General features: G+C 52.7%; 1 protein-coding gene across 1 annotated transcript in view; it reads right to left on the reverse strand.

Annotated features, from left to right (window-relative positions):
- The window catches only part of LHFPL7 (LHFPL tetraspan subfamily member 7), a 67269-nt gene extending 60710 nt beyond the window's left edge, over positions 1-6559 (reverse strand). The window contains exon 1 of the mRNA XM_074596183.1: positions 6258-6559. Within this exon, the coding sequence (XP_074452284.1) occupies positions 6258-6545 (288 nt within the window). The 5' untranslated portion in view covers positions 6546-6559. The remainder of the gene's footprint in view (positions 1-6257) is intronic.
- Positions 6560-10710: the final 4151 nt, after the last annotated feature.

Here is a 10710-nt window from a genome sequence, read left to right on the forward strand (position 1 = left end):
ACCCTAAAACCCCTGCTTTCATCCACACCGTGCTGGGTGAGGCTGCCCTGCACCCAAAACAGCAGTGCCTTCTTGGGCAAAGGCGCAAGAGGAGATCTTGGTAAAAGCCAGAAATATCCACCTGGGCGCACGAGAGAGGCGCCTGCCTCTGCAGGAGACGCTGCGTGCACAGGGGTGGGTGGATCGAGCCTCGCAGCTTGTTCATATTTCCCCCACACAAGTCACAGAAACAAACATCCGCCATCTGGTCGGCATTAAAGCGACGGCCAGGAAGAGGATCCCACACGTCCTCGTCTTCTCCGCCCCAGCAATTACCTTCCTTTCGGCGCCATCTGAGAGCTTTCTCCTTCCTATTTGATCTTCCCTCTCCATCCTGCTCCCATGCAGATGCTATCCCCTGCCCAGCAGCGCTGGGAAGTGCCCGGTGTTATCCGATGGGAATGGTGGGAGCGGGTCCAACCTCCCCAAACCAGCCTGGTAGCAATGCAGAGCCCCAGGCATGACGCCGCTGAGGAGGTGGCTGATGTCTAAGAGTCCCCTGAGCCAGGATGGTTTGGGCTGGGGCAAAGGGATGCAGAGGAGGCAATGAGGCTCCAGTCCCCATTTCTTCTCCTTCAAATGAAGGACTTGGTTGATGGGGACCTGCCCGTGCCACAGCACACACAGGGGGGTACTTCCCCCAAGCCCATATTTAGCTGCTAATGCACAAAATTCAGCAAACCCCCTTTCCCCGACACAGCTTGGCCAGTCCTTGACTTCCAGGTAACTTTCCCACTTTCAAGCTAATCAGTGTATTCAACACAAACACCAGAGGGGTTAATGCTCAAACCGATTCAAGAAAATAAAATGCATTTTTTTAATTAGGGAGAAAATAAGAGACAGATAATATGTCTGATGAATTACGGCTGTCTTTCTTCCAGTGCCATTGCATCTGGGGACACTGGAAAGCAGTTCCTAATGGCACTGCTTTATCTAAGAGGATGATGGATAGCGGTGAAAGAGGAAAAAAAAGGGAAAAAGTAAGACATTAGCACATCAATGGTGTGCCTGTGACCTCCATCAAGGGATGTGAACCAACTTAATGAAATTTTAATTAGGCAGCAAGCAGTGTGCTGTCGCTGGGTACCAGATCAGACCTTCTTACCCACATGCTGTTATTATCCTGCCTTGGGATAAGCCCTTTCCTGGCGCTGGCAGCAAAGCTGGGCTCATCATCCTGGGCTGGGGAACGCCCCGCAGGTCACAAAGCTCTCCCATCTGGCTTTTCCTTACAAAGCCAGTGGAGAGGAGCCCAAAGGGAGTGGGACTTCCAGCCTCAAAAGGATGGAGGAAATGTCCCACCATGAAAACGTCCCTGACGTGCCCCCAGCACCCTGAGCCAGACTCTGCTCTGGGCCCTACCAAGGGGAAATGCAATGTTCAGCTCAAAATGTCCCTGACGCACCCAGGCAATGCCCTTCCCAAGGTGCAGGGTTCAGGACTCACTCTGTCGAGCAGGCTTGTGGGCAGGTCACCCTGCGTGAACTGGTCATCACTGTCACGAGCGGCCACATCTCAGCTAAGCCCTGGCTGCTGCCCAGCCCCTGGCCCCTCAGCCCAAGCAGTGACACCACAGATAATACCCACCTCTCCACGCCTTTGTTTAAGCAAAGCAGCTTCCTTCTCCTGTTGAGAGTGGAGTCGATAGAAATAATCCCAGGAGCAGCCTATCTGTATTTCAACCAACTTGACCTTCCACAGCACCCCCATAAGCTGGCCCTGTCTCAGCACCCATTTCAGCCCAGCTTAGTGGTGAGCAGTTCACTGGTCAGCGAGTCCTGGTTACGGTTTGCTACTCGGGCATTGAAGCATGTGGCCAGAGCCCAGGAATTATAGGTTTCCCCAACACCAGGTATTTTCCGTTCTACTAATCTAGGTCAAAAAACTCTGGGTGGCTAATGAGAGGAGATAAAGTCTACTGCAAAGTAATATGCATAAAGGAGAAGACGGTGATTTCGAGAATTGCTGAGCACTTACACCTCTTGCCAAGGTCATGTAAGTGCAATTAAAAATCAAACTGACTGGTAGACAGAGTAAGACGGGAAGGATCTGGTCTCTTGGGAAGTTCTTAGGATGAGGAGCTAAAATTTGATTTCCCGTTAATCCCAAATTAACGCGCTGGCCTGATACACAGCCCCCTGAGGTAGAGCAGACTTTGCCCAAGAGCCAGTCTCGCACATGGCTCCCTGCTTGAGTCACGTCGCAAACTGGGAGCTCCCAAAACACTGAGCTCTCCCTTGTGCCAGAGCCTGGGCTAGAAGAGGAGTGATGGATTTTCCAAATATCTTCCCACCTGCGTGAGCATCCCGTGTGGTTTTTCACTGGGAAGGGGGCTGCTCGTAGCTCTGCAAATCTGACCCCAAAGGACAAACCTCAGATGACATTGGCAACCCCGTGCTGAACTGACACAGTGAGCAACCAGCAATGAGAGTTTATGAAACCTTTCAGCGTTTTCTAATAAAAGGGTAAGCAGGTTTCCTGTGCATTTTCACTAGGCTGAATCTTTTCAAGTCCTGCTATGGGTAAAAAGCCCCAGGAAAATACCCACTTAGGGAAATCCTGGGGCCGGGCAAAGCCTTCCCCCTGTTCTGAGCGGGTTATTTGGTGTTCTGCTCCAGAGGGGCATTGCTGGCTTCATAGGCACATGGTCCATGTGGTTTTAACCTGGATACCATGGGCTGATCAGCTTCTTTGTTATTTTAGATTACGTGCTTGGCAAAGCCTGAAAATAATTGGAGACTATCTGGAAAAATAAAAATAGAAATTTGAAATGAAGCAGCACTAGCTTCTGAAGTGCAGCATTGAGACAGGAACCCATGAGCCAAATGCTCCCACTGAAAAAGAAAATAAATGAGCTCAGGATAAAGCACTATTTTGCACGCACAGATACCCACACAGGGATCTGGCACCAAAAAAAGAAAAGTAGTGAGATGCGATGATGCAGCTGAGAGCTGAAAAGCTCTCCTGTTTTTCCCAGCTCTACCAGTTGGCCTCCCAAGAGCAATCCCCTCTCCCCACGGTGTCTGCACCCCTCGGGATGTCTCTCTCCAGCCCTGACAGCTTCAGGTCCTCCCACAATGGATCCTCCTTTCCATTAATTGTCCATGTAAGGGCCCCGCTCATAAATTGGCTGTAGCCCGTGGGCAATATCACCGTCATCATCCTCTCTCCTCACCTGGCTCCAGCCAGACCCTCTCCAGTTTCCATCCACTCCTGCAAGGTCTCAGCCGGCACGAGACCTGCAGGGTCCCAGCCTGGCCACACCATCTCCAGGAGCCAGGGATATTTTATTATATTCCACCCCACCAAATCGCCATCGTGATGCTGAGCACGGTGCAAAGCCCCAGCAGCCTGAGCACCGACAGGGTTAAATTAAAGGTACCCGTGATATTAGAGAGCTGCAAAGTAATTATGAAAGGAAGCAGAAAAAAGCCAGCAACTCTAAGCAGACATGAAGGCCCTCTTAAGAGAAGAAAGGCATGTTAATTAACCTCTAGACATGATTCAAAGCATCATTTGTAGCATGATTAACATAATCCCCCAAGTGCAAACACACAACTGGCATTAACGATCATTTGCAGGGCTGAACGCTCCCCCACCCCTTCATCAAATCCGCACATTTGAACGGGGAAACATTTGAAACGCAGTAAGCGTGCACGTTTCAGGAAACAAAAAGAACAACGTTCCTCGGGGATGGACATCCCGGCTGCTCCCACCCCCTGTGCACTGTGGGTGGGCATCCTCCCTAAGTGTGCCCTCAGCATCCTCCCCAGGTGTGCCCTCAGCATCCTCCTTGGGTATGCAGGCAGTATCCTGCCCAGATGTGCTCTCAGCATCCCCCCAGATGTTGGCTTTTGCTTCCTTTGCCCCCATCGCCACAGCTTCACACCCTTCTCGCCAGCCTCCCCCACTTCAGCACAAAGCTGGTGGCTGTTTTCCAAAGCTCCTAGATTGACGTCCACGTTAGTCTCTTTCATTTAAAGAAGGAGCTGCCCGCAAGATGGCTTGAAAGATTGGAAATGAATGTCACAAGTTCTGAAAGACACGAAAAAAGAGCCACAGTTTCCCCATCTCTCCAAAAACGAGAATCTCCTGCTTGAACTTGCGTCCAGGGCACACGGCGCTCAGCTCCCCCCGTCCTGAGCACTGAGGCGTGCGGGTTCGGAGCGCTGCTCATGCAAGAAAGCCAAAGCTGTTCCCTGCCCGAGCAAAGCTGTCAGGGATATTTTATTATATTCCACCCCATCAAATAACCATCACAACAGGTATTCTCATCCTCATCGCGGCAGAAAGCTGGTAGAGGAGCGCTTTCCCCTGAAAGAGACTGCACTGTTTGTTGTTCATTAATTATTTGGGTGGCATTACTAAAGGAGACAAGGATGTGTCTCCGAAATCCCCTGTAAACTCCACTCGGTACCGTGATATTATTCATCCCTCCCACAGCCCAAGCTCAGGAGCTCAGAGGCTTCGTGTTAGGTTATATTCTGGATCTAAAGCGCTTTCAGAGGCTATTAGACAGCTGAGGTTGTGCGTAGCTGAAGCTTGTTCAAATGAGTCACTGCTGAGCTTCATTCTTATATTTAAAGTTTGTTATTATTTGGAAGTGTTTATCTGAACTACGTTTGCAGAAACAGCTGAACAAAGGCCAACTTACGGAAACGACAGCATTTTTGCACGTTTTCATATAAATAGGAAGGATTTTATACAGCCGGTTCTTTTCTCTGCAGTTCACAATATTTGTCTTTAATGACAATTTTAAGGACCGTGATGGGATTTAAGCAATCACACGCAGACCTGGCATCCGCAGAGAGATAACAGCGCAGCTTCACGGCAGGCTGAGAAATTCAACTACTGACACCCATTGTGGTGGGCACAGCCACGACCTCGCGGGGATTTAGCCCTCATATTGAAGATTTCTGCAACATAGCAGCCCGGAGCAAGTCACAGCTCATGTGTTTTGAGCAGTTGTCGTGAAATCACACTCGCAACCTCAGGGTAAGAAGCTCAGAATGAAAGGAAAGGAAGGGAGAGGAGGAATAAAGGGCAGGGGCAAGCGGTCTGCGGGATGCTGGGGCCAGGCTTTGTGTGATCCCCGCACACACCCAGTGGGGATGGGCAGCTCTTTGTCACCTCAGGACATCGCAGCAACCCCAGGCCCCACAGGGCAACTGGGGAGGCCTTGGCCTCCTTCCTCCCAAAACCTGGCAAGGGCATCACCCCAGGCTGGCCAGGCAGGGGAACGGCCACAGTCCCCACACCCAGGGATCCGCGTGTCCCAGGGGCAGCAGTGTCAGCCACCTCCCTGCTCCTCTCCTGCTTAGCAAACAGCCGGCAAGTGATGCTCAATGTCCCGCCGGGGAGCCCCAAACCTCTCCTGCTTCTTCCCCAACTCCCTCCTGCATGCCCAGGCAGGAGCTCACCCAGGCGGGTCAGAGGGGTTTGAGGTGACAGGGTGACCGTGTCAGACCTGCAGCACTGCCAGGGCCACGGCCGGGACATTTGCCGCGGCCACGCTTGGGCTGCACTGACCCCCCACACCGCCACGAAGGCGCCTGGGAGGTTTCCATGCAGCACCCACGCGCGGTCAAGCTTCCCAAAGAGGGATGTGTCCCCACGGGGACCACGGTACACCCAGGGGGTGCTGAGGGGATGCTCAGGAGCAGGACATGGGGGGATGCAGGGCATGAAAGGGATGGTTGAGAGCAGCATGGGGGGATGCAGAGGATGCTCGGGGACAGCATGGGGGATGCCGGGGATGCCCGGGATGCTCAGGGCAGGAGAGGGATGCTGGGGCATAGGATGAGGGAATGCTGGGGAGCCTGGGTCAGAACAGGAGATGCTGGGGTAATGACAGGAGGTGAGGAGGACAGAGATACCGACAGCCTGGGGGAGGTCTGGGGCGATGTGGGAGGGATGATGGAGGGGTTGCCGGGGAGCCCAGGGCACGTCGGAGGGATGCCGGGGAGGTGATAGGGGACCCCGGGGAGCCCAAGGCAGGCAGGGGAGATGCCGGGAAGGTTATGGGGGAACACCGGACAGCCCGGGGAAGGGCAGGGGGGATGCAGGGGAGGTGATGGGGGATGCCGGGGAGCCCGGGGAAGGGCAGGGGTGATGCCGGGCAGGTGATGGGGGATGCCGGGGAACTTGGGGCATGTCGAGGGGATGCCGGGGAGCCCGGGGGAGGCTGGTGGGGGGCGTCGCGGGGGGGAGGCGCTCACCTGCCAGGAGCCGGAGGGGATGTCTCCGAAGCCGCCGGGGCCGGCGGAGCCGTGGCAGCCGCGGGGCGGCCCGGCGCAGCGCCAGAGCAAGCCGAAACCGGCGGCGGCTCGGCCGGGCGGCAGCAGCCAGGCCGGCGAGAGGAAAGCGGCGGCGCAGGCGGCCAAGAGGCCGGCGGAGAGCAGCGCCCAGAAGCAACCGACGCCGCTGCACATGGTGGGCCGGCGGGGCAGGGAGCCCGCGCCCCGCGCCGCCCCCGCGCCCGCCACCGGCACCGGCACCGACAGCATCGGCGGCGCCCGCAGCGCGGCCGCGCAGCCGCCGCGGCGCGGGGCGGCCGGCGGGGCCGGGCGCGGGGCCGGCAGCGCTGCCCGCGCCCCCTGCGCGCTGCCTGCGCGCTGCCTGCGCGCCGCCCCCCCCTCTTCCCCCGCGGGGCGCGGCTGAGGCCGGGCGCGGTTGCGACACCCGCGGCGGGCGGGGAGGGGGGGAGCTCACCTGCGCACATGTTTTGGGGTCTTTTGCGCCGTTTTCCCTGCCCGGCTGGAGGCTGCGGAGCGATTAAATATCGTTATTATTTTTAATCCCCCCACTCCGCCCCAGGTGCCCGCAGCCGGCGATGATGCGGCTCCGCGGCTGCGGATTTCCCGGGCAGGGACACGCGTGGGGGCTGCGGGTTTGCGGGGTATTTCTCGCAGCCCGGGTGTCACCGCGGGGAGGGGGGTTTAAAAGGCACGAACAGCCCCGGGGTCCACGGCCCCTCTCTGGGAGATGTCTTACTCGGGGTCTGCTCGCTCGAGCAATATTAATTTTATCCTTTAATCCTTTAATTTCTGCAAAGAGCGTTAAAGGCAGGGTGGAGAGCCAGGCAGAGCGGCTGCCCGGGAATTTGGGTTTATACTTCAGGTCTAAAAGCTGCGCCTCCCAGTGCAGATGAATTTTTATAACAGTCATTCTGAAACTTCATGGATTCAGCCGGGTTTTATTCCTGTTAAACCTCCCGGTCGCTTTGCAGCATCGATTGATATTTTACGCTCTTGCCTCGCAGATCTGACGGGGTTTCGTCCGTCTCCAGGAGCCCGTACCCCCCCGAGCGGTACCCGCGTCCACCAACGGCAAGCCCACAGAGGCAGATCCTTCTTTAAATACAGCCAAAAAGTATATTTATCCTGCCCTAATGTCCTCAGGCGGGTTTCAGGCACTTACTGGCGCCGCACCAACAGAGTTAAAGGTGTTGGGCAGCTTTTGGTGAAGAAAAAGAGCTTTCCCGTCAGACCAGGGGCGCGTCGGTGGGTGTTTTAAGCGCAGCCCCGGCAGGCGGCTGGGTCGGGGGCTGCGGGAGCGGGGCTCGCCTGGTGCGCTCCGCGCAGAGGCTGGCGGCTCAGAAGCCGGGGGCTTGGCACCCCCTCCTGGTGTGCGCCCAGACTGCCGCCTTGGGCTGCCGAGCTCCGCGGGGCTGCCCCGAGGGGAAAGCCGTGGGCAAATAATTTGCGCTTTGCAGCTGAATTCACGGAGAAAACGTCCGGGATGAAATGCTGCCGTTCTGTCCGGGGGCAGCGTTTGAGTCTCGCGGGGGTGGGGGGGGGTGTGTGTGTCTTTTTCTTGCATTTAAAAATATTGCACGTGGTTGTTGTCCTGTAACTTCCAGGAAAGTTCTGAAGGGACAAAATCACACTCAGACTTGTTTTTTGCAGTATCGCTGGGTTGCAGAAATACCTGACTGTCATGTGCTGCATCTCTTCTCGTACTCTTTGAGGCATTCAGAAAAACAAAAGGGAAAAAAAGCATAAAGGGAGAAACAGAGGTAGTGGTTTTAAACCAGAATATTTTTTTTTTTAACTTGGTTTTTATTCAAGTATTTACGACACCAGAAATGGCCAAGAATTTGGGAAAAACACTGTGAACTGGAGAAGGGTCATCTGAGGTGAGTCCCACACAATGCTGGCGATACCACATGGATAGACAAGGTAGGGATGATCCGGTTTGTTGCCAGTAAACCGGAATAATTCCAGAGTGGCCCGAAAGCTCCGCAGAAAAGGCTGTGAGAAGCAGCCTGCGGCAGGGTTGGGCTGGGAAAAGCTGCGGAAACCACTGTGAGGGCTTTTCTGTTTCCCATGTCTGTGCTTCCGCTCAGCGCTCCTTCCCCAGAGCTCAGACGCCCAGAGACTGTCAGCAGCAGGTCACCGATGCAGCTCTTTCTGCTGGGAGTGAGGTTTGTTTTGTGGTTTCGTTTTTTTACCATCTTGTTCTGTAACACACTTCAAGGTTCAGGGTTTTACCCACTGAGAGTCAGACAGAAACCCCTCGCCCAACCACCAGGCACAGAGGAACAAACCTTCCTCCCTGGGCGTGTGCTCAGTGGAAGGAGACGAGGAGGGATTGCAGTGCAATGTTTTAATAAAATCAGTTAATTTTTTTGCCAGGCTGGGACGTGGGATAATTCCCTTCTTTGAAATCCTCAGCCCTGTTGAGCAGCCAGTACCAACCCCCCTGTTCCCATTAAAGCTAATGGACTGAGGTCAGCCACATCCAAATTTGCGATGAATTTTATGTGTGCATGCAGCCACTTGTTTTCACATTTTAAAAAAAGGAGAAAAATACAAGCCTGTAATTGAAACTGCTGCGATTGCAGTTTTGGAGCACCCCTACTGGAATGGTATCGGTTCCGTCTTCTCAATTTTGCAGCGTCCCCAGCACCCTGTTGTGCACCGTTACATGTATGTGCTGCATCTGCCCCACTCTCCCCCACCATTAATTCTGGGATTCTTAGTGATTAGTACTTGTATTGCTTATTTTGCAAGTTTGTCTAAGACGTCTAATTATTTATTTGGAACAATATTCTATGATTTTTTAACAATGCTAATGGCAATGTTTAGAATACATGATTTTTAAGCTTGTAGTGTGTTTCTGTACAAAGGCATCTTTGACTCCTTATATATTTTGGACACTTTTATTGATTCCAGAGTAAGATCTGGGCTGTTAAAGCCCACAGTCATATAGTTTTTATTATTTGTATTCCCAAAGTAGCGAGAAATCTATAAATGAGATAGAATCCCAACATCATGTAAATACATGTAAATAAATGAATAGACTGTCCCAAAGATGTGAGAAATGGCAATGGCCTGTAACATGATTTGTTACATTTGTGTTTTTCTGAATGCTGTAATTGAGTGGAGCATTTCCCTGTGATTAATTATCTGAGTCAAAGACGCCAAGCTATCAACGAGGTCTTGTTCTGCTTTATTAATTCTGTCCAAACAAGAGCATCCCATTTAGATCTTTTCAAATATTAAAGTTTGTTTATTTTTCTGGAGAGGGAAAAATCACCAGGCAGAGAGGCTTTGAATATTTTAATTTAGGGAGGTGTCCCCCAGCTTCTCTGATGTTGGCCAATCTATGTCCCGAAGTCATATTTCAACTGATTGCTCAGATAATTAATCTGTCACGTTCTGTTAAAAACTCCAGAACCTGATGTTACTCACGCTTCCAGTTCAGATCTCCAGGGTCCGAGGCTGAGTGACTAACTGCGGATCGGAGCGTCAGCCCTTCTGCACATTCCCCAGCAGGGGACAAAATTTGAGTCCAGGAAATATAATTCATGCCAAACATACTTGTAGCTTGAGGCTTCATCAGTTATCTAGAATCTGATGCAAAGGTAATTGAATTATCCCAATGACGTTGACAGGTTGGATGAGGTTTTTGGAAAAGGAGCTGCTGTTTGAAAATTAATTGCAACACAGAAGGTCTTCCTCATCGAGTGTGACAGGGGAGGGATGCCTACAGTTTACCCACCCCAAAATCACGTTGCCAGCTGGCCAGGTTTCTGACGGCCTCGCCTTATTGATGGTAGCAATTGTCACTTTGCAGCTGGTAGCGCGGCCTCGGGAGACTGAGTGTCCCAGCGTGAAAGGGTCCACTCTGCTTGAAGCAGATAAGCATAGCTAAATAAACCTGTTAGAAAACATTCCTGCTTCTGCCACTGCTCAGCCAGAGGGGCAGCATCAGTCGGGATGTCTGGGCTTGGTGGTAGAGAAAAGACCAGCGTGTAAGGTCAGAAAGAGGGTCCAGAATACGGACTCCCTTGGGAATTGTACCACAAACTGCGACTTAGAGAGGCTGGCAGACCAGGACTCGGTAATACACTGCGTCCTGCTTCAACCCCAACATAAAAATTGGAACCTAAAGCTTGATCTGCAAAACAGACACTTCAACCACACACAGCTCCATGGAAATAAAGAGAAATCCGTGTGCCGCATACTGGAGAATCAGACTGGTTGGATTAGGGCTGTCTTTATACTGCCAGATATTATGCATGTCTGTAGAGGACTGAGTGCAAACTTTTTTGACAGAAGATGTTAATTTAGTGTTCCCTGAGTCACCCCCATCTTTCAAATTTGCTCACCTTTTGAATATTTTAGTCTATTACCAGTTTCTTAGATTATGTGCCAATTAAATAAT

This window comes from Larus michahellis, chromosome 7, assembly GCF_964199755.1.
Source record: "Larus michahellis chromosome 7, bLarMic1.1, whole genome shotgun sequence".
NCBI classification, from domain to species: Eukaryota; Metazoa; Chordata; class Aves; order Charadriiformes; family Laridae; genus Larus; species Larus michahellis.